General features: G+C 35.0%; 3 protein-coding genes across 5 annotated transcripts; 1 reads left to right on the plus strand and 2 right to left on the minus strand.

The window, feature by feature from the left end:
• Nucleotides 1-4,313: 4,313 nt before the first annotated feature.
• On the plus strand, nucleotides 4,314-9,432 carry LOC127798374 (RING-H2 finger protein ATL8-like). Of its 2 annotated transcripts, XM_052331905.1 has the most exons (5): nucleotides 4,314-4,844; nucleotides 5,671-5,768; nucleotides 8,087-8,212; nucleotides 8,382-8,619; nucleotides 8,728-9,432. In XM_052331905.1, the coding sequence occupies exons 1-4, from the start codon at nucleotides 4,686-4,688 to the stop codon at nucleotides 8,590-8,592; spliced, it is 594 nt and encodes a 197-aa protein (XP_052187865.1). In that variant the 5' UTR covers nucleotides 4,314-4,685; the 3' UTR covers nucleotides 8,593-8,619; nucleotides 8,728-9,432. The 2 variants fall into 2 exon arrangements, with proteins under 2 accessions (XP_052187865.1, XP_052187864.1); XM_052331904.1 differs by lacking the exons at nucleotides 8,087-8,212; nucleotides 8,382-8,619 and having other exon boundaries at nucleotides 4,328-4,844.
• Nucleotides 9,433-11,129: 1,697 nt separating this feature from the next.
• Nucleotides 11,130-13,396, minus strand: LOC127796579 (uncharacterized). Its single transcript, XM_052328771.1, has 2 exons — nucleotides 11,829-13,396; nucleotides 11,130-11,394 (listed from the first exon to the last, which is right to left on the minus strand). Exon 1 carries the CDS (start codon nucleotides 13,299-13,301, stop codon nucleotides 11,970-11,972), a length of 1,332 nt encoding a protein of 443 aa, XP_052184731.1. The 5' UTR covers nucleotides 13,302-13,396; the 3' UTR covers nucleotides 11,130-11,394; nucleotides 11,829-11,969.
• Nucleotides 13,397-14,216: 820 nt separating this feature from the next.
• LOC127796511 (glucomannan 4-beta-mannosyltransferase 9-like) lies at nucleotides 14,217-19,109 on the minus strand. 2 transcript variants are annotated; one of them, XM_052328673.1, is made up of 9 exons: nucleotides 18,467-19,101; nucleotides 18,270-18,368; nucleotides 16,814-17,066; nucleotides 16,036-16,146; nucleotides 15,795-15,931; nucleotides 15,512-15,625; nucleotides 15,207-15,406; nucleotides 14,922-15,116; nucleotides 14,219-14,719 (listed from the first exon to the last, which is right to left on the minus strand). In XM_052328673.1, exons 1-9 carry the CDS (start codon nucleotides 18,764-18,766, stop codon nucleotides 14,557-14,559), a joined length of 1,572 nt encoding a protein of 523 aa, XP_052184633.1. In that variant the 5' UTR covers nucleotides 18,767-19,101; the 3' UTR covers nucleotides 14,219-14,556. The 2 variants fall into 2 exon arrangements, with proteins under 2 accessions (XP_052184632.1, XP_052184633.1); XM_052328672.1 differs by having other exon boundaries at nucleotides 14,217-14,719; nucleotides 14,922-15,406; nucleotides 18,467-19,109.
• Between the last annotated feature and the right edge of the window lie 4,517 nt (nucleotides 19,110-23,626).

Raw genomic sequence — 23,626 nt, forward strand, 5'->3', positions numbered from 1 at the left:
GTACCATTCTAATGCTTATGAATGTAGAGAGATTTGAGGACGGATTCTTATTTTGACAGTTTATATTTCATGGAGTTACTATATGGAAGATTTTTCTTAATTATTGTATATAGTTTGTTTCTTTGTTTTGTTCAGAAGGAACTTTTCTTTGCTAGTTTTCTCTCTACGAAATTTGTTTTCGTTGTGATATTCAAGATATGTCCTACCAGATAGTTGTAGACACTTTTGCAGTATTTCGTTTAATGAAATTCTTATTTAAAAAAACAAAAACTTCCTTTTATCAACTAATGGAAAATCCAAATATATATAGCAATGGAGATGGAATTGGCATCCATGTATATTTTGATAAGTTAATAAATTAATATATGTCAAAATATATATATATATATAAATTAATAAAACCCTATATCTAATTATTTAAAATACAACTAACATTAATGCAAAATTCTCATATAAATACAATGGGTGTACTAGGATTTTAGGTTACCCACATATGCATCTATATTGTTGAAACCTTCTCTCTATATATAGAGTTTTATATCTATAATTTTAAGAATAAATGTTACAAAATATATTTATGTCTATAATTTTATCTATAGACATAAATATATTGTCGAACCATATTAAAAATATATGTGTAGGTGTTACATAATTTATTTGATATAATTTATTTAGTGTAAATGCACTGGACTTAAGTATGGGTAGGGTGGAATAATAGGCTCCAAAAGGGTAGGAAGGAGGAGATTGCAGAAAAAATAAAGGTTTTTTTGGGTTGGGGGGCTCAAGAAAAGCCACAAGAAGCTGCCAAAGTGGGATTCACTTTATTTCACTTTCTCCCACTGTTTTATTATTATTATTATTATGAATATCTTACAGTGGCCTGAGGGACCCACATGTAAAAATATAAATTTTATGCAAAATTATTTTATTTTTTAGAGTGGCTTATAATTATAAGTTATTATATTAATAAAAAAAATCTCTTAATTAATTTTTGAAAACTTTTTGATTTTAATAAGTTAGATCTCTTCCTCTACTTTTCTCTAGCTCAAATTCATCTTTGAACTTTTTATATAATTTAATTTGAGATTGAATTTGAGTTGTAAGAAAAAAAACTAGAGTTTAGAGGATAAAATTTAAAAAAAAAATATCATTTTAGAGGCAAAATGAATTATTTTAAAAAAATTTAAGGGTGAATTTGAGTAAATAAATAAAAATCTATTAGGTTAGTACAAACAATTCATCACATGCATTCGAGAGCTTGATATAACAAGGTCTTGGGTTCAAATATGTATTTGTGCGGGTTTACACAATCGTTTGTGTTTATCTAAAAGGACATGTTCTCGAGTTTTGTCTCGTGACAAATTTATTCGTTCACCTAAAACTGTGAAACAGACTAAATGTGAGTTTTAAAGAGATTGAGATAGGTCCAAATCGAAAATTATTTGTGTTCAAGGGACCCCTAATGTTTCCTTAGGGTTGTGAAGCATGTATCTTTTTTTATTAGTCAAATTGTTGATGATATAATTTATACCACCATTTTTAGTATAAAATTCTGCAAAAATATAGTCTTAACAAGTAGGGTTGAATTAGCATGTGATGGTCTATGCTACCTTACAACGACAACATTATATAAATGATTAGGAATCTTAGGCCTGTGTGATCAAATCGAATCCAATAAAGCTTTAGTGAAAGATGTCAAAGATTAGGGTTTACACGTTCTTCCCATCTCCCAAAAGCACTTGCCTTTTCTGTTTAATTTTCCTGTTTGGTACTAAGGAAATGGGGAGGAAAATCAACAAACACATGATAATTAACCTTCCAAGTATTAGAGTACAAGTAGTAGCAACTATAGCATCCAAAAGAATGAATAAAATAAAACTAATTTGGAGAATGATTATGGAGGAATGCCAAGATTGTCTTGGCATTTAAGAATTCTTGTTAATGCCCCACAAGAATGGATTAGATGAAAACACATACCAAAAGTGTCATATCATTATTTTAATCGACAATGTTAATTGGATATTAAGTTTGACATTTTTATTGACATTTTGTATTAATATCTTATACATTTATAATGATATAACATCTGATACAAGAAATCAATGCAAAATGTTACTATAAATGTAACATCCCGTTTGAGCGATAGGAAGGACCGGAACAACTTACCTTGATGGGCCTACACGAACTTCCCAAGGGGGTCACTCATCCCTGGATTACCCCAGGTTAATGTTGTTTCCTTCCTTACATTATCCTCGATATTTACTAACTTTTCTGGGCTCTTGGGGTATTACATTTTCCCCCCTTGAGCACATGATGTCCTCGTCATGCGACCTTACAACCGGTCCCAGATCTCCCCTCGATGCATAGCCGATGTGGATTTGCCTAAGGTGCCTATACGTATCTCCCTCAGGGACTCAGCTTCCTCGTTGAGATTTGCCCCACCATCGCGCTCAGAGGCTCAGGGGTCGGCTCTGATACCACTTGTAACATCCCGTTCGAGCGATAGGAAGGACCGGAACAATTTACTCTGATGGGCCCACACGAACTTCCCAGGGGGGTCACCCATCCCTGGATTACCCTAGGTCAAGCACGCTTAACTTGGGAGTTCTTTGCCAACATTCAGCCCAAAAGATATCCAGCTAGTGTTGTTTCCTTCCTTACACTATTCTTGATATATACTAACTTCTCTGTGCTCTTGGAGTATTACAATAAATATTAAATAAATTCAAAATTTCAAATAGCATTTTATGTATATATTTTGGTTAGCTTTACCATAAGTCTTTTATTGCGTATTTTCTCCACCAATCTTTTTTTTTAACTCAATTTGTCGAAATATCTAAATTAATTACTTTTTTTCTGAGGTGAATTGACTCCTAAGCTTAATATCTTTTTATATTAAGTAAAGAGTAAATCCAACATTAAGAGAGAATAAGTCAATTCTAATAATATAATGAGTGAATAATCTTTTGTATTAGGTTATATGATCGTTAAAAGTTATTTAAAATAATATAAAAAACTTTTTACTATAAAATCATAATTAAACATTTTCTTGAGCTATTGTTTGGGAAGTAGCTGGGAATTGACTTCACCAATGTGAATATTTGTGCGAAAATACCAATATAATGTCTAGGGATGTTATGCATTGATGTTTTCTACATTGTTTGAGCTTTGTTTTAATGTTTTAGGTGAGTAATTAGGTATTAGCATCACAAATATAAATATTCGTGTCAAAAGCCTTTTAGTATTAGAGGGTGAGGGTTCGACAGTTTGGGAATTTTTTATTTTTTGATAGGCATCTTTTGAAGACTTCTTCCAACAACTATATATTAATGTATATAGGTTTTTTCTCTCCTTTAGTTTAGAGATTTATTCTTTAATTGTTTAGTTTGTCTTTTCCATTTATGATTTTTCGTTGGGAAATTCGGGATATGCCCTAATTTAAAGCTGTAGTCGCTCTTGCAATATTTTCTTTCAATAAAATTCTTATTTATAAAAAAAATAAACTTAAGAATAATAACTTGTGGTGTATCATTTTACAATAAATATCCATATAAATGAAATGGGATACATAAATATGATAAATAGTTAGACACACCTCGTGTATTGTCAATCATAAATTTGATTTTTTTTTTTAACACAACAATAAAATAAAATTATTTAAATTTAAAATTTATATTGACATAATAAAATTTTGAGTACTCAAATGTTCGACTAAATCGGTTAAGTATAGGCTAATGGTAAATACTTATTTTTACAAGAAGTATCATAGTCAAAAGACTAATAAACTTATAATATAAAAAAAATACTTAAAAAAATTAATTTTTTTTATAAATTTATAATTTTATCTAAACGTTTTAATTTCGACAATTGTATCCCAATTAATTCAATTGAATGAAATTTTATCCAATACATAAAATTAATTTGGAATGTAACATATCATTTGTCATAAAAAAATATATAAGTGAAATCTATATGTATATATATAAAAAAATAAAAAATAAAATTAACATATAAATTTTACTCATATATGTACACGTGAGTTCCATTCTTATATATTTTTTTTATATCAAGTGACTTGTGATATCAGTAATGACATATATTTCTTAAATTAATTTTAAATATTAAATTAATTATATTTAATTAAATTAATTAAGATATAATTATTAAAATTAAAATATTTAAATAAATTTAGAGAAAGTTTTTCTTCCTACTTGGCTATAAAAAGAAATAGAATTGTGTGTCCACTAATAATGTTAACCTTTTGGCGTGGCGATAACGGCCACATCCTACAGGGAGTGTAAATTAAGTTTTTGGGCCATGGATTCCTTGGCATGAGATAGCACTCATCAGCTCTCTCTCTCTCTCTCTCTCTCTCTCTCAAAGTCAAGATGTCAGTCTCTGGCTCTGCCCTTTTCCACCATCGCTTTCTATATTCACAAATCCACATACCCTCTTGCAGCTGCAACCCACACTAAGAACTCCGAAATTCGAATTCTAGACAGTGGAGAGTGGACACAGCTATGCATACATTGATACCCATATATACGAACAGATAGAGAGCTGTGCTGATGGATTTAAAGTTCTGGGTTTTGCTTCCGCCATGGTGAAGCGAGATTCGAACTGTTGCTATTGATCTAAATTCTGGGTGTTTGGGAGTACGGAGATTCGGGACGACAAGAACGATAATGATGTCTTCGGGAATAAATTTGGTGATGACGGTGATTGGGTTTGCGGTGAGCACGATGTTCATCGTTTTCGTTTGCACGCGTCTCATTTGTGCTCGGATTCAGTTGAATGCTTCCAGACGCTCCTTCCCAGTTTCTTCTAGATCTGATCTTAGTATTGTAAGCCCTTTTGTTCATTCCTAATTCCATCAATAAATCGTTTATCTTTTCTGAATTCTTTGCTTCAATGTATATATATATATATGTGTGTGTGTGTGTGTGTGTCGTTGGAATCCTGGGTAATCTGAGTTTGCTTAAACTCATCTAATTGGAACTTTCTTTACCTTGTCCATGCCAGTTTACTTCCCAAGAATTTTTGTAACTAGTTATTTCAAGTTCAAGTTTTGGAGTACTTCTAAGATGCTGTTATTATTTTTATCTAAATTAATTTACTTAGTTCTTATTTCTTTTCTTGTCCTTTTCTATAATCTGGAGTATGAAAGTATTTTAAGATTCTTAATTTCCAAAAAATTCAGTATTACTTGTTAGAGCAAAAGAATAAAGGGGATTTCTCAAACATCTTGTTTTTTTGAACTTTTGATTATTTCTTTTCCTTCCCTGTTTGTGGAAACAGTTTCTTTGCCAAAACAAAAAACAAAAAACAGAAAAAAGGGGAAGAACTGCATACAAATGCAACCTTCCTCAATCCTCACAAAGCCGGGAGCCTTGGGCATTGGGGTTGCCATTTTAAACCTTTATGGTCATTGTTTCATCATGTTCTATTTCAAAACCTAGGTAGGTCAGTTAATTCTAGGCTCTTAGTTTTGTTAAAGGTTGAAAACTTGGGTTTTTCTTTTCTTTGAATTGGTCTTGTTGTTTCTTTTATATATGTGACATCAGCTTGTGCTAAGACAAACTTCAATCTTTTGACACCTTTAGCTTTCATTTATCTTCTGTACATCACTTCTTGCTATTATGGTCTAAGTGATCCATTGATATTCTTCAGCGGGAGCGGGGTGTAAATGGTCTTGAGCCTGTTGTGATAGCAAACTTTCCAACAAAGAAGTACAGTGATGCATGCTTTTCCTCTTCAGAAGATGTGCAGTAAGTTGCTGATGCTTGAACATTTGTTTAATCATTTTGTTACTGCATGAGGCAAGCAGAGTGCTGGTGATGTTATAAACTATTTATCCTGAATTTTCTGCCTGCTAACTTTTTGGAATTTAAGGAATCAATCATGAAGGACTACGGCGGGAGACTAGTAGGAACATATTAAACGTGCTAGGTGTTATGGCCCCAATGATACTATGCTCTACAATCTGAGAAAGGAATAATTCTGAGGGTGGAGCTGAAGCAATTGTAGGTTGTCAGAATGGAAAGCTGAGGGCCCAACAAAATATATTTCTGGAGATGCGATACTATATAGCAATTGGCAAGAATAGCTTTCTTGTCCTTGCTACTAAAAGAGTATTACAGACTGGTGTACGTAAATGAAGAAGCATTTGCTGATTCGTGAATTAAACTTATGCAGAAGAACATGGACACCTACTAGTATTGAACTTTTTATCCAAAAAAATATGGCCACTTGTTAGATGGATTAATCTGAATTCAATTAGTATAACTTAATTTTGATGGTTCGGAGAATAGTGAAATTCTGGCAGCTGTTGGGTATTTACTGGGCATCTGAATCTAGTTCATTGTGTTCTGTGGAAGTATGATGATCAGAACAACTAAGTTTTGTTCATTTAGTTCTAGTTCTTAAGAACATTGATGTCCTTGTTCGAGTGGCTATAATAGTAGAGGGAATTCTCAGTTGATTGTTTTAGATAGTAAGCATGCCATGGAAATTGGAAGTTGAAGGTCTGGTAGAAAAATGCTGTGATTTTATTGATTGAGACCAATTCAGTGTGATTTTTCACTTTCATCATAGAACGGAATTAACTGGTAACTTTGTTGTTAATTTATAGGAGTGATCACCATCCCAACTGCTTGGTTTTACTGATTGTCTTAGAGAGTCTAAGAAATTTTCATCTTTGGATCGATGACTTCAAATGGTTACTCACCGAAGAAAATAACTTGATTGCCATTGAGTTTATTTAATGTGTCGATCATTTATCAATTGATGTCATATATAGAGGATATGGAGGATATTTACAAATATAAAAATGTCAAGTATTTAGATGGCTTAAAGCATGAATAGTGCCAAGGGTTTTTCTTACTGATAGTAACTTCTGTATCAGATTGCTTTTTTAAAAATAGTTTCCTAGTCGAGGATATGTTGTACTCTTTGAAGAGAGTATTTTTCCTTAACCTTGGAGAAAAACAACTGAACTGACCAGAGGTGTCATGGTGAAAATACAACTGAATTGGAAAACAAAAATTATAAATAATAGATTCCACAAGCACTAAACAAAAACCTATTATGTATTGGATTATAGAGAAATGAGTGTGTGAAACATTAAACATTCCTTTATGAAATTAGATTATATTAATAACAAGAGATGCAAGTCACTGATGAGATTTGTGGGTCTTGCTATTGAAATGGTTTATTTGATTCATATTGGCATCCCCCCATTACTTCTCTCTCTCTCTCTCTCTCTCTCTCTATATATATATATATATATATATATCTATGAGATGATATAGATATTTCTGCTTTTCTGGCAGACTACCGCATGGATGCTTTCTCTTTTTCTGCAAATCATCATAGATCTCATATGAAGCATTTTGCTTTATACCTAATTTAATGATAACAATTGACTCTCAGAAGCAGAAGTTTTTGGTCATGCTGTTTCTGTTACACCTTCCCACTTCTTTCCCTTCATGCATCTTCTTTCTTATTGATTGCCATGATTCTCACTAAACATTGATGTTGCTGATAATATGGCATGTTGAGAACACCCCGCTTTTGGTTTGTTGGTGATCCATTTCATGAGCGAAAGATCATGCTTGCTTGTTCACGATTCTAGTTCATTCCAGCTTTCGCTTCTTTTTATACTTGAGAAGAAAAGAAGATGGGAGTGTTATTTCCCCCCAGCTTGTTTCACAGTTGTCATTCTTCTCGTGTCCTATCCCCCACCCTGATCCCAACACCATTCCCCAAAACGAGAAAAGGGTGGGGGGGAATGTTCGCCGTGTTCAAGATACAGAGTAACTAGCAATGTAGAAGTTGCTTCCATGTAAACTGTTTAGACACTGCTTGTACTAAGGTATTTACTTAGTCCAGTAACGAGCGCCCCTGTAATGTTTTCCTACTGGAAGAATATATACCTTGTCCTTGAAAAGTGTTGGAAAGTATATTACCTATTGTTTAGCTACTCCATAAATTTTGTGGCGGAGTCATTTCATGGGCATGTGGATGGCTTTTTTAGAAGTTCTGTTGCACTCAAAAGGACTGCTTATGATTGTGGGGTAAAATTTAGTTATTTCAGAGCAAGACAGCAGATGCCCGGAGCAAATGTGACGGGTTGGGACTTGGGAGTCTTGTGGGTTCCAAAGGATATGGCCTTGGGAAGTCGGTCCTATGCAAAATTATGTCTTTTAACAAGGTTGGTAACTTGATGGTTGGCACTTCTTGAAGGTTGAAGCTTTGGCAATTGCTGGTTTAATCATGTCCTTTGGACTTGTTTCTTGAACTTTGTAGGATCGATTTAGATATCAGTGATGTTAGTTGGCAGCTAATTTTGTCAGCACTAATAGAGTGATTGTTCTCTTCAGTCTCCTCCACTCCCACAGAAATAGCAGGATAAGAGGGGGTTCACAAGTGGGCTATATCCTTTACAACATTAAGTTGCTTTCTCCTTATTCTGATTTCAGAGCGGTTGAAAGTACCCTATCCGATGTGTTCTTCCTGAAGTTTACCCTGGAAATAGTTGAAACACAGTTAATTGTATTCTGCTTTGCTGCCCCTTCTCAAAGAAATTTCTGAGTCTCTTCTACCAGCTGCAATCTTGTGGTGTGTTATGCAAAGTTATGCTGTTCATTGTTAGTCTTTTTTATCTGTCCCCCCAAATCAGGTTCTTTTGATTTGCATTCTGATCCCGCAGCTCGATTTGTGTTCCAGGTGCACGGTTTGCCTCGCAGAGTATCACAAGGAAGACACGTTGCGCATCCTGCCGCAGTGCGGGCACTTCTTCCACGTCGCCTGCATCGACAAATGGCTGCAGCAGCACCCGACCTGCCCGGTTTGCAGGATCTCATTGCGTGTATTCTCCGAGAAAAAGCACGCACAACCACCGATGTTCTGTGCAGCCATACGATCTGACCACGGTGCGGAGCGCGTCGACGCGAATTTTTGTCGGTGCTCGTCGGCCGGGCCGGCCCTTCCGGCAAGGTTGCACAACTGCCATGGGATGGAGCCTGTCCGAGAGAACCAGTCAGCAAGTGAGAGGGATGGAGTAGGAGTGGGAGAGAGAGTGTCCATCTTAGTGGAGGATAGTGAGACTACTGCAAAGGGGGCTGCTGGTGAGAAGCGAGTGGAGAGCCCATCAAATACATGAAGGAGAAATGGAAATGGTGGTTGGAATCCATATCCATTCCATTCCCTTCCAAGCTGCAGATGCATGCAGCCCCCTGTGGACCAGCAATCAATCTGTGGACCAGGTTGTGTTTTGTCTGGATTGGGGAAGATTGATTGATTGTTTTTGCTGGTGGGTTGCTCTTGCTGTACATAACTAAAGCTTGGTTGCCATTTTATTTTCTTCCCATCTTCTGCCCCCTTGTTACAGAGATCTGGGTTTTGAGCAGTTTCCAAACTTCACTTTTAATCTCTCTCTCTCTCTCTCTCTCACACACACCTCGTTTATAAACCAAGTTTTATAAGGTGTGTTTAAATTCGGTTCACGAATAAGGTTTCATATTCGGTCCATTTAGCTATTCGAGCTTGTTCGTGAGCAAGAAATTATTAAGTTTGTTCACGAACATTTGTGGGATAAAAAATCTTAAAATTATCTTAATGAGTATATATATACACTCTTCTTAATAAATAAATAAACGAGTTTTAAATGAATTTATAAGAGAGTTTGTTCATAAATAAATATAAATGAACTGAACAAATTTTTATGGTTCAATTTGTTTGTTGGATGAGTTTTGAATTTTTGTCCAAACATAAACAAACTCTAATTAAGTTAATTCATGATTTGTTCATCAAATGAATTAATTCGCTTAAACCCCTAGTGAACTGAAGATTGTTTTGTTGGGTCCAAACTAGAGATGGTGAGCTGTGCAAATTCAGCCAGCACTATATTAATCTGCATGACGTGACCTGTCTGAGACACTGTTTATGAAATATTTTTTTTAAAAAAATTACATTTGCAATGATCAAATAGAAGTGTTTTATGAAATTTTTTGGACCACGTTTTATATTTTATAATATCTCAAATTATTGTCCCAGGCGTAGCTCAATTGACAAATGAAGAATGTGTTGAGGTGGTGTTTTTTGAGTCTTCAGGTTCCGAAAAATAAAAAAAATACTTACAGCCCTCATGTTTGCGGTTATGCTAGAGGTCGAAACCTGTCTGCTAGATTTCTTGATTTACCTCTCATAATGAAATCATGGGGCCGAACAGCGAGAGCTCGTGATTATGAGTTAAACAAAAAAATATATATCTCAAATTATTTAATTTCAAAATGTTAACCAACCAAAGGTTACAATGATATATAAACTTATAATTTATAAAATATAGTGTGAAATATCGGAAAATGTATTAAATTATATCCTAATATATTTATTTATAGAGATAAGTTTTTTAAAAATATAATCTATTAAATTGTTGGGCCGATAAACCATGGGCCTTGGCCCAGCACGATCGATTTGGTGTCAAAGCCCAGCCTATTGTGAGATATCTAATCCAAATTGATAACAAATTAAATAACTGGGCTTTGTTTAATATGATTTATGGTCAAGTTTAAGTTTATATTTGCCAATAATTTTTAAAAGCAAACTTATGAAAAATCTCCAACTGTTTGGTTTACTAATGAAAATTGTTGCATTTTAAAAAGTTAAAGACTTAAAAGCTCGATAAAAAAGTGTTGTCCAAAGTCTGAAAAATAGACTAAATTTCTCGATAAAAAAACCTTTTAAAAATTATATAAGTAAAAAAGCTCATTATCCAATAAAGCCTTAAATAAAGTGTATTGTCATTACATAAAATTCTTCCACAAATTGTAAATAAGGGTAGGGTTGTAACCGTATCGAAGCAAGCCTGAGCTCAACACGGCTCAAGCTGGCCAAACTTCTATACATATTATGTTAAATAGTTATATATAATAAGTTTAAACATATTTAATTTAATTATATTATTATAATAATTTAAAATTTAATAATTTTATGTTAAATAATATATTTATAAAATTATAAATAAATAAATTAATGTATTTATCAACAAGTTTATTTACAAAATTTAGAGTTAGAAATGATCATTTCATGTAAAGAAAAAAAAGAAAATGTGGAGATGAGTTTAAAGTTTAAAAAAAAAATATCTAAGAAGGAAAAAGGGTATGACGTGGGGGTAACTCCCTTCACCAATTCCAAAGACACTGAAAATTGCATGGTTACAGCCATCCAAACCAATTGAATGAACTTACACGACTTGGCTCAAAGTATGGAATTTGCCATCCACATAAAAGAAAGCAACCCAGAACTAACTTCAGAAAGTTAATGACTGATTATGATTCTGCACCCCAACTCAGCACCATGCTTGAAAGAATAAGAATTGCACCAGTTTTTGATCTGTCAAAAGGCACAAGCATGAAATAATTCAAAGTAGCGACCCCATAAAATATAGGGCACAAGCATAAAGTTCATGTTAGATAGATCCCCAACTGCCCTTAAAACTTAATCTATGAGTGAGGCAACCCATAAAATAGGGAATCCAAATTCAGAGACCGTTGATTAACAGGGCATTACTTGAATCCATTTGACAGAAAATCAAGACGAAATTCCAAAAGATCCTCAGACACCTAAGAAAAGAACAATAAAAAGCTATTGATATTGAAACAGTTGGAACTTAGTTCGAAGATAAGTTTTCATATTATGATCACATGTCGTTAAGCAGCTTGCTTATGGAATGCTATTGAAGTCACAGATTCAACCACGTATTTTCATATTATTCAGTATCTCCAAGGAGTTGAGGACACAAAAAACTTGAAGGTTAGAGAGAATACCTTCCATTGTCACTTCAGATTGGAAGGAATTTTATGAACTCAGGCTTCTCAGCCAACATTTCAGACTACACTAACAGCTGTTTTTCTTTTTATCCAAGGAACAGAGAAAGCATTTTTGTCAGTTTACAGACAATTCAACCCTCAAATTTTCCTTATGCAATCCATGTATGCTCCTGAAATAACCTGCTTCAACCTTGTAACAAAAGCAGAGTCAGATTCAGTAGATGCCATCCCAACCGGTGTTGTTACTGCAACAAGAACAAAATTCTCTGCATTTCCAACATCTATCTCGTACAACTCCTGGAAAACCTGCCGAAATTCAAGCACCAATTTCTCATAGAATGACCTGCTTGGAGGAATCACATTGATCACAAGCATTCCGGGCTCACGAAGCAGGGTTCTAGCAGCAAGAAGAACAGGCTTCTGAACAAACTCCATCGATGGAGCCATCGTTCCCATCCCCTCATCATTTGAATCCAAGTCAACCATAATCACATCAAATCTACCATCAGATTCAGAGTTGCAGGGTTGTGCTGCGAGTTCCTCTATCAATTTAATCCCATCTCCAGTCCACACTCGGATAAACGGATTTTCGGGTAACCCAAAGCGCCTTCTTGCAACACTCACAACCACCTCATCCACCTCCATCCCAGTGACATCAAACCCTAATTGGATATTCAAGAACGAAAGCAAAGCTCCACCTCCAACTCCCAAGCACAACGCATTCGGCTTAAACCCGGCCCGAATTCTCCCTTCTAGATGTGAACTGACCAATTTAAGACCGGCCACCATTGGAGTCAAGTAAGGATGGACCAAAAACCCTAAATCAGTATCCCCACCGGGGAGAATCCTTATCTGTGTCTGAACCAAATTCGGCATCCGCTTAAACCTCAATCTCCTCCGAAACTCAGACTCACCGTCAATTTCCAATTCAACATCCTCGATCAACATTTCCCCGACAAAACCCCCAACGCAGGTCTCCACGATCACGCTGCGAACGACATCGTCTTCGTAACATAGAAATCCAATTTCCGGCAAACCATTGGCGAAAGCCGATTTGGGGGAGAGCGCGAGCAACAGAGGGGTTACGCCTTTTTCGAATTCGGAGAGCTGAGCGGAATCGATGGGAATTGGGCGAGTAAAGGGAGAAGGGTGGGGGTGGGAAGGAAGGTTGCCGACGAGGATGAGGCGGGAAATGTGGGGAGAGTTGAGGAGGAGTTGGAGGTGGCCGGAGACGGTGGAGAAAATCCAGTCGGTTTCGCGGCCGGCGGGGACGAGGATGGCGGCGGAGACGGCGGGGTCGGGTGGGGGTTGGGCGGGGGAGTCGAGGACGGCGACGCGGAGGAGTGGGGTGTGGAGGTGGTGGCGGCTACGGGGGCGATCGGCGGCGGAGGCGAATGGGTTCGGGAAGGTGAAAGTGATGAAGCGAGAGGGAACCAGAGTTTCAAACGCGCCTTCGTCCAAGCCGGACATTGAGACAGAGAGCGAGAGGGAACCAGAGTTTCAAACGTGCCTGGTGCCTTCGTCAAAGACGGACATCGAGAGACGGAGAGAGAGAGAGCGCGAGAAAGAATTTGCTTATTTCCACACTATATGACAAAAAAATAAAAATTGAAAATGATGTGATATATATATATATACATATATAAATATAAAAGTAAAAGTTTTTGTCGGTTCAGGGGAAGCCCTTTGCCAAGTGCTTTGAGGTAGGGGTCGCCCAACACAAATAGGTGTCATCACAACTAAGGTGTTGCAAATTCAAGTAAGAGAAGTTTGTTACACCCCTAATTCTTCCCTAGTGTATGAGGTACACTAAAAATAATCTCTAATATCCTATCTACCGGCATATGAATATATCATTGTGGGTGCAAGTACGTGTTGCAGAAATGATTATTTGTGAGTTTTAACGCTTGTCATTTAGGGAATAAAGCTTGCTTCATGCTTTACTAGGATGTTGCTATTAGAAATGACTATTTGTAGGTTTTAATGCTTGTCATCTAAGGGGTAAAGCTTGCTTCATGCTTCACTAGGGTTTCAACGCAACGACACCTCTATTTGTACTCTTATTTTAGTGAATGTATCATAGTCCGAAAAATACATATATATTTTGGTTTAACAAGAATGTTTATATTGGAAGAACGTTTTTTGGGGCAAGTTAGAGATAGAAGAATATTATTTTAAACTATATAATATATTTTCAATTGCTTGTTTTATATGATAGATTTTATTTATTCAACAAAATTATATCCAAAGTCAACCTCTAACGATTAATCTTTGACTTTCTCCTTTTTTGCTTGATACCCCAACTAACTTTTGACTTTCCCCTTTCCTGCTTGATACCCTGATTATGCTTTTATATGCAAAGCTAGTTTACAAGCACCATAACAAAAGACAGAGATATCATAACACCCTTGTAATTCTTCCTTGCACCATTTTATTCATCTCGGAGCAACAAAAGAACTAGAGATTACAAACAATGAATTCCATTTTCACCATGTTTACAAAGGGATTCACAGGCCATTTGTGGCATATTTGTTTACAGTAAACTTACTTCCTAGATAGCTTATTTGCCAAAACAACATCCTTCTTTCTCTCATACACTTCCTATTCTTAAAAGGAAAAAGAATCACAATCTTTTTGTTTCAACTATCTAGTAATTTGAATTGAAAGGTTCTCCTCAAGAATTCGATCTATATATTGTTGCGATGGAAGGTGAAGTGCGTTGCTGTTAAGAGTTGGGAACATATGTGCCAATGTAGCCAAATCCCGCGACAAAGAAGGCTATCGATTGGAGGAAGAGGTAGATGAAGTAGTGGGTCTTCCCAAATGCGACATCATAGCATCCACAAGAGAACAGATAGATGCCGACAAGTAGCTCCAAAAGATGAAGTCTGATCCCATTCAACCAACAATCAAACATTAAAAGTTGATGATTTAACAAATGTACAATAACTTCACACCAAGCCTTTATCATCAACTATATGAATTCTAGATCTCTAGCCATTCTTATCTATAATCTTATCTGCTACCCTGAACAAACGTATGTTGGAGAAGATTAACTTAGCTCAAAACAAACTGAAGTGGGAAGATTACCTTTCTCCAATTCTGATTCGAGGCTTTTTGGATGCTTTGGCAGCTGTCTTCATCTTGAGAGCATCCCCCAATTTTTCGGTAACAACCCATTCGTTAACTCTCCCTGCCTCGAGCAGGCCTATGAACGTAGCCTTTGTTCTATGCAAGGACATGACATTCTCGAAGAGGATCCAGAAAACCAGTAAATGCAATGACCTGCAAGATTGAATATGTGAGTTCGGCTTAAATTTGGACGTATGCTTTTGATTTAAGCAATTTGGGGAGAAAGAATTTTGAAAGAGAAACCTTGGAGTTCCAACTGCATTGAGGAGGGTAATAGTAGAAGGAATGTAGACAGCACCCCATTTCGGAACCTCAACTTCGGGGACAAACACAGTTGCAGGCAAGACAACACAGTAGAAAACGAAGGTGACGATGTGGGCAACAATCTTCCTAACAAAGAAGAAGCTGTAGATCAAATAGAACTTCTTCCAGAGAGAGACTTTCTGCAATGTAACAGTAGATGAAGAAAGAAATGGTCAGAAGGATGGAAGAAAGTACTCAGCCGCCGTCATCTTGAGTGGAGGCAAAATGAAAGTAAGTCCCAATACCTTGTTCTTTACTATTTCCATTGCCATTTTCTTGAAGAGGTTAGCAGGGCCACAAGACCATCGGTGCTGCTGATACCGGTAGGCTTTGAAAGTACTTGGCAATTCATTTTTCACCTACATGGAAAAGACATTAGGAAAACCCCAATGTTTTGGCCATTTGGGACGAATGGATGACAGAAAACACAAAATCCTACTAGCCATCTTGGCTATAGCTAGGTGCATTATTTACAAGAGCTGCAGATGTTATCCCTGCCAATATGAACCAATTCCTCTGAGAAAGTACCTTGAGATCGCCGGCATAAACAAACTTCCAGCCTTTAAGACTAGCTCGGACAGCCAGATCCATGTCCTCCACCGTGGTACGGTCCTTCCATCCTCCAGCCTCGTTGAGGGCTGAAATTCTCCAGACCCCGGCAGTCCCTAGACAATATTGTTCAAAAGTTTCTTAGGACATTGAACTCCAGAGATGCAGAAACTCAGAATATTGAAAAAGGTAGGAGTTTTGGGGGCTGAGCAGCATTTACCATTGAACCCGAAGAACGCATGGGTTGCTGAACCAACTTCTTGCTCTACTGTGAAATGGTAATCCAATGACATCTCCTGCATTCTTGTCATCAAGCATTCATCGGCATTAACTGCAATGGCAGACCACCATTGGTAACACAACTGCTTCTGGTGAATGGGTGAAGTAGTTCATTTACAATGTAACACAACTTCATAAATTGCACATCATTACAAATAAACCATGAATGGACACATCTACTTGTGACGCATTATGTGGGATCGACCACATGAACTCTATCTCTTCAGTCATTTTTAATTGTGATCTTATTTTTTATAAAACCCTTATAACTAATATCACATCCAATATGGTCTTCCTCCACCTCTTTTGTTTAAATTTCTATTCTACTTCATCCACTCTCCTCTCCATTCAAAGAGCCTCTACCAAACCTTCTTAATCGTGTCTCAATAATCGTATCTTCCAAATACCGAGACCAAAAAGAAAAACTAGGCCTATATGTGATAAAATGAAACCCATCAAATTCATCTGCTCAAAGTAGACTAAAAATACATACATGCTTTGCCACAATTGAAGGAACATGACCAAGAATGAGGCATAATCTTGAAGTTATCAAGACCAGGACCACCGTATTTCTGTATTAAAACATTAATGAGATATAACCACTCAAAAATAGATCGTTGCCCTTCGATTCCAAACTTGTCCAAAACGAGCTGTCTGTGATGGCAATTGCTCAACCAAAAGATCAAATTGTTCAACAAAAGAAGGGGCAAAGAAGTTACCGAATTTCCAGCGAGCTTGAACGAGTGCGATCTCGGGGTTGTGAACGAGAAAGGGAATGGTGCGCCACAAGAAATCGGGGTCGGGCTGGAAATCGGCGTCGAAGATGGTGACATAGTCGCAGTGCTTGACGTAGCTGTGCTTCATTCCTTCCTTGAGAGCCCCCGCTTTGTACCCGTTCCTGTTGTCTCTTATCTCGTACTTCATGTTGATTCCTTTGCTTGCCCATCTTCGGCACTCTCTCTCCACCAGATCCTGTTGCTTTCTCCATCGAAATGGAGCAAACCCACTTCAGAAACCATCCGATTTGGTCCAGTTGGGTGGTTCCTAGGCTAACTTGCAGAGCTAGTTAGTTTAACTGTTTAAGTCACACTGAGAGTTGAAATGTTTTTAACACATTTCACAAGAAAGATTTTTGCTGTTTAATGGGTCCCTCTCGTGGGCATCCAGAGGTTTGGTTCATTGGTCGTTGGCTTGACACGAAACCATATCAAATTAAATTTAATGATGATATTATTAAAATCTAACAAAAGCATTGTTTCTAATCATTATATGCAAAAAGGCATATTTCCATGGAAAACACACAAATTAATTATATGGTTTTCTATGCTTTTGTTTAAAAATATTAGGTTGCGTTTTATTTATTTTTTAATTTTTAATTTTAAAGTTTAAATTTATTTTTAATTTTTTATTTTGATAATCTATTTTTAAAAAATTAAAAACACGTTTTTTTTGTTATTTTAAAAAATTATTTCTCAAAACAAAAAATTAGAAAACGAGTTTTCTTTGAAATTTTGAAAATAATTTTTTAATAATATTTTATTCAATAATTTTGAATATTCAGTAAATTAAAAATATTCAATGTTAATATATTATTAAAAAATATATACATGTTAAAATTAATAAATTTTGTAATATTTTTTTCTATTATAATAATAAAATATAAATAAATAAATATGTTTTGAGTTTGTTTGGGATGAAAACACTTAAAATAATTTTTTGTTATTTTAAGTTTTTTTTTATTTTAAAAAATATATTTTTAAAAACAGTAAACAGAATACATTTTCATTATTTTAAAAAATTAAAAATTAAAAATAACTTGAAAATATTAAAGACAACGCAACCTTATTTTTTTTTTTATACAAAATGTTAAGCAAATATATATATATAGGAAGTTTTACCGAGAATATTGTGTTTTGATTAGGCACGCGTGTGTGTGGAGTAATGTTATTTGTATATTTAAATTGACACTTATATTTATATTTAAATAAATAAATTAATTAATTAATTATCAATATATCTATTATTTAAATAATTTAACGAGGGATGTATTATTAATTTCCTAATGGAGTTTGAGTATCAGTGTTAAACTAAATGTGCAAGCAGTGTGTGCTCATCAGACGTTCATAACTAATTAGGAAATCTTTTTCACAAGTTGAAACGAGTCAATGACAGAACCTTGATTACTGGGTCTGTTGAGTCATCAAGAACTTGAATTATGATCCTATCTGACGGCCATGAAAGCCCACATGCAGCTCCAATTGACAGCTGATAAACCTGCAAAACCAGAGCCAGATATATATATATATAGAGAGAGAGAGAGAGGGAGAGAGAGAGAAGAAGAAGAAGAAGGAGGAGGAGGAGGAATTAATGACCTCTTTCTCATTGTACATGGGAATTTGAACCAGAACCATGGGGAAAGCCGAATTGCCAAGCTCCAAATCTTCTTTCATGGCCTCCCATTTGTACTGCTTCTGAGGCTTTCTCCTCAACAGCTTTATCAGGAATATGACAATGCCCATATAAACCCTCTCCACGAACAGCATCACCGACATTGCCAGGCACACGACGACCAGGAACCTCAGCGCCGGCACGACCACCGGCGCCTTGGCCTGCTCCCACACCAGCCCAATCTGGCCGGTGATCGCCTCCGACGACGACAGGCTGCTCTCCATCTTGAAGAAGTTCCGCCTGGCAATGGAATCTCCGATGGGCCGGCCTGTGCGGTGCTCTGTGGTTTGAGTGGAGCAAGTGGGGAGGCTCTGGATTTGGGCTTATATAAAGGGCTTTGCTTTGCGAGAAGAAGAATACGAAGAATATGATGGCGTTGTTGGTTGCTTTTGAGATGGAGAGATTTGATTTTTGCTTCTGAGCTACGCTATGCCGAAGGGCTGGCTGGCTTCTGTCAGACACTCGATCAGAGCTCTATATCATGGAGAAGCAGACCCACTTCAGAAGAAGAAGATGCTAGCTCAACCCAGTTCAGATCTTGCAGAAATTATACTCAAAATTTAAAGAAGGTGGATATATATATATATAGAGAGAGAGAGAGAGAGTTAAGAAGCTTTGCAGTTTGTAAGTGTGGCTTTGCAGTTTCTCTCTGTCTCTTTTCACTAATGAAAGGATTTCGTGGGGAAGAAAGGTGGAGCTCAGCTGGGTACTTATGGTTCATGGCATTTATATAGCATAAAACTATAAAAATATACTCATATATATGTATATATATATATATAGTGATATTATTAGCCCAAACCAATATTTTTAGTTTTATGTTTTTTTTTTTTTGAGTTAATTCAAAGTTTTTGTTATTTCAATTATATCTCTAAATTTATATTTTTAAATCAATTTAATTCTTATATTTTTATTTTTTTTTTATGATAACTTAAACTTTTCATTATTTTGATTAAATATGATGTGTATTTTATTATTTCATTTTACTTTTTGTTCACACATAAAAGTTTAAGAGTTAAATTGACTCGAAAATACAAGTTTAACGGTATAATCGAAATAGCAAAAAGTTCGAGTTGTCGTATAAAAAAAATATATCAAAGCATAAGAATTAAATTGACTAAAAAATTAAGTTCAAAAATGTAATTAAAATAAAAATTTAAACTTTCAAAAATAAAAATATGGATTTGGCCGATATTATTATTATTATTATTACACACATATTGGTGAATTCCATTCTAATTTCCAATTTTTGTTTTTATTTTTCTATAAATAAAAATAAAAAAATGGCATTTCCTTCTTTCACAAATTTTATTTATTTATGTTTTATAATTTTTTTCACCCCTTCACCATCGATTATTCCGATGAAATGTGAAGAAAAATTGTTGCCCCACCTATTATCGATGAATTTTGAGAATCATATATGCTATCAACTCCTAGAATCCCCAAAATTCCTTTGTCTAAGAGTCAGTTGATGACTTCTCTAACTTTTATGATCATATTCGAAATTCCTAATTCTTCTACTCACTTTAGCCACAATATGCATTTTAGACCATAATTTGTCTGTGTACAATTTTAAGATACTCTTAAAGGGTCTTGAGCTCTAAAATGCATTATTTTTTTATATTGTATATTTTTGAATTACATCGTATCTTTGGAATTATCGCCTTACGTGATCCGTCATCGTTCGTGTCTTTGATTTCGACAGAAGAGATAAATCACAAGTGAAGACTTTTACCTCATTACACAAGATAAGAAATCGAATTCACAATCTATTGATACGAATACTAATTTATCATGATTCAATCACTTAATTTGTACCTTAAATATTATATCGTACTCTTATATCTTATAAAGACGTATCTTATTATTACATGTACTGCCTTTTTAAGTACCAATATCCAAAGGATTAGTGTTACCTTTTATGTGTTAATTGTGCAGCATTTGGTTGGAATTAACTAGACCTCTGTCGGTTGATGGGTCAACCGTACATATGCCACTTGACATTGGTACTGGTCATGCCTAAAAAGGATCAAACTCAAATCATTTTAGAAGTGATTTTTTGTTTCTTTTGTAAAATGCCCCCAAAGCCACAAAATTTATTTTCTTTAAATATACATTACCTATTTTTAAAGGTTAGTATTTGTTCGATTTGATAATCGAATTGGTGAGATCAAATAGGTCAAAAGTATTCTAAAAATTGAAGCAAACCCACCAAATTATAGATTTTCAAATTGAACAAATCAAAAAGCAAACATAAAATCAAACCAACTGAAAAAAAAAATTGAGAAAACGAAAAAAATGAAAAATCAATAAAAATTGAAAAATGATATCGTCTTAGACATTTTAGTTAGTTTGTTTGTTTTGATTTTTTTAATACGGAGATCGAACCGAATCAAATTAACTGAATCATTGAAATTTGAAAATCAAATCAAGCTGACTTATAATTTGAATCGAACTATATTTTTTTTTTTAGCATGGGAAACTTGAGAGTCCCCGATCAACATAGTTTTCGACCGTAATTGTCTCACTCTCTCTAAAACTCACAACATACCATACCTTGGGTATAAGCAGATTAATGTGTGAGTTGCAAACCGAATCTCGAAGCTTGGCCCCCTTGAACAAGGTCAATTTAAGATATAGGCCACTAAAGTCTATACCTAAGGCCCCCAAAAAAGAGGAGGGGCCCAAAAAAATAGCACACCAGGAGAAGGATGAGAGAAGTAGAAGAAGATGCTTGAGGGAAGAGACGTCGGAGAGTAAGAGAGACCCAGAGAAAAAAGAGCACAAACACTAATGAAAGAAGACAACGAACGAAAGGAGACAGTAGATTGCGATGGGAGTCAAGAGACTAGGAAAAGCAATTGTTGGCAAGAGGAAAGAGATTAAGAGCAAGAGACGACAAACGCATGGTCACCTTTCAAGTGGCGGTGATGTTACTTAGTGCTCACACAGAAAGATTAGAGAAAGAGAGCGAGAGTGTGCACCGTTGTTGCCTACCACCAGCCACCTATTGCCTAGCCCCCTACCAACTCTTAAGCCAATTCTACCCCTCGAATAGATATAAATTATTAGCATTCATATGAAAACAGATTAAAAATAATAATATATTATAGTTTTGATTCCTTGAATTTAAAAATTCCCTTTTATCCATATTAAATAAAAAAAATTGCATTACATGTTACAATTTTTTAACATCCACCGACAATTGGAATGTCACCTGAAATAAGAAGAATATATCCCATGTGGCAAATGCGATCATTCATGGCTATAAGCAATCAAATTTGCTTCAATTACTTTAATCGGTTTGGGGTCCAGTGAAAAGGGAAATGATGCAAAAGATCTAATTGACCTTTTAGTCTTTAAAATTTATTATAATCTAAAGTTATCGATGAATTTTTTATAAAACTTATGTTTAAATTATTAGTCGTGTAATCTTGCATGATCGTTAATATTACTCAGTTGTTATTAGCTATTAAATATGATTAGTGCACTATCTTAGTGGAAGTTTGACGACAATACAATATTACAATTAATTAAACTAAAAAGTTCAATATAATAATCAAACAATATACTCGAATGCTTAATGTAATAACCATTCAATTATCATGTTACTTATTAGAGCCATAGGGTACCCTTCATCAAACTAAAGGTGTCTCCATATGCAATGTTTATTAAAGGTTAGGAATCCTAATGGGCCCGTACGTGGTCCCTAATAAAAAATGGTATCATTAAAATGAAATGTTGTAGACCCTTCTATTAAATAGCTCATAAGGGCACGGTCTATATACACTTATTAGTTTAAAATTAGCAATCATTATTGACATTATTAAAGAATTTTAACCTCAAAATATTCATAAAAACAAATGAAAAAGGTTGGCGTCATTGCAAGGGGTAGGTGATGTTGCTGAAGGTTAAGGAGCACTTGGCATAATTTCTCAAAGCAACTTTCAACAAAAGGTACTATGCTAACAGTCAAGTAGATTGATAAAGAGTCTTTAGACACAGATTAAGTGATTAACTACTGATAAGTTAGAATTCGCATTAATAAGTTATGGGTTCGATTTCTTACTCTGCTCAATGAGATAAATCCTTCACTTGTAATTTATCTATTTTATCGAAATTGAAGACATGAGCGACAAAAAACCACGCAACAACAGTAATCTTAAAAAGATTGATAAAAAACCCCTTGTCAAAAAGGTTATAAAGACATTGATTTTAGATTTTATTTTTTAATATTATTTTTAGGTTATTAAATATGTTTAGTGTTTATTTATAAAATTATATATATAAATTTATATATGTATGTACATATCCATGAATCTTCAAAAACTACTATAAGTGATTTGGTGGGTTGTCACCCTATCCTTCGTGTAGAAGACTTCTTTTCAAGTCATGAGGGACACAAACTAATGTAGTATGAAAGCTAGTTAGGTGGAAGAATTTGGAATTTTTCTTTCAATTTTAACTATTCTTTTAATATACTTGTTCGATATTTAAGTATCGAGCAAGTTGGTAAGTTAACTAGCTCTCCATTGAATCGGTTATTTTTAATTTAATTCTCGTATCAATAAACAAAACAAGTAAGAAAAAAATGTGCAAAGATGACGAAAATAATTTTTTTCATCATTTCATCTAATTATTTTCCACATCTTATCTCTATTCAAGTATCGAACAAGTCGACTAAGCCAATTCATTGTCCATTGAATCGTGTTGGTTGTTTGGATCACATTTCAATATCAATGGATACATAGGGTAAGAATGAAAGTTGTTGAGACCATGAAATGATTAGGGTACCATAGGAGAGGAATATTGAGTCAAAGCTTGAGACTCAAGTTTGGAGAGGGGGTTAGATGGGAATGAGTTGGGTTGTCCAGATCATTATGAAAGAGAGTTTAACACATACAAAGAACAGAATGAAAAGCAAAGGAGACATCAACCAATTGATGGATGGATGATCGGAAAAGGATCCCATTCAAACTCCATTGATTAGTTCTTTAAATGTGGTTTATGCAGTCAAATTAGATGGCAGATCACTTCATTAATTTTCCATTTGAACCCTTGAAATCAAATCCATTTCCACCAAC

The sequence above is a fragment of the Diospyros lotus genome, chromosome 3 (genome assembly GCF_014633365.1).
Source record: "Diospyros lotus cultivar Yz01 chromosome 3, ASM1463336v1, whole genome shotgun sequence".
Lineage (NCBI taxonomy): Eukaryota > Viridiplantae > Streptophyta > Magnoliopsida > Ericales > Ebenaceae > Diospyros > Diospyros lotus.

What these genes read in the sequence shown, in the direction of transcription:
- LOC127798374 (XM_052331904.1), top strand. Translation starts at nt 4,686, where the DNA reads ATGATGTCTTCGGGAATAAATTTGGTGATGACGGTGATTGGGTTTGCG. An exon ending in CTAGATCTGATCTTAGTATT is followed by an intron (nt 4,845 to 5,670) that starts GTAAGCCCTTTT and finishes GATATTCTTCAG; the next exon opens with CGGGAGCGGGGTGTAAATGG. An exon ending in TCCTCTTCAGAAGATGTGCA is followed by an intron (nt 5,769 to 8,727) that starts GTAAGTTGCTGA and finishes TTTGTGTTCCAG; the next exon opens with GTGCACGGTTTGCCTCGCAG.
- LOC127796579 (XM_052328771.1), bottom strand. Translation starts at nt 13,301, where the DNA reads ATGTCCGGCTTGGACGAAGGCGCGTTTGAAACTCTGGTTCCCTCTCGC.
- LOC127796511 (XM_052328672.1), bottom strand. Translation starts at nt 18,766, where the DNA reads ATGGAGAGCAGCCTGTCGTCGTCGGAGGCGATCACCGGCCAGATTGGG. An exon ending in CCATGTACAATGAGAAAGAG is followed by an intron (nt 18,369 to 18,466) that starts GTCATTAATTCC and finishes CTGGTTTTGCAG; the next exon opens with GTTTATCAGCTGTCAATTGG. An exon ending in CGAATCAGAATTGGAGAAAG is followed by an intron (nt 14,720 to 14,921) that starts GTAATCTTCCCA and finishes GAATGGGATCAG; the next exon opens with ACTTCATCTTTTGGAGCTAC.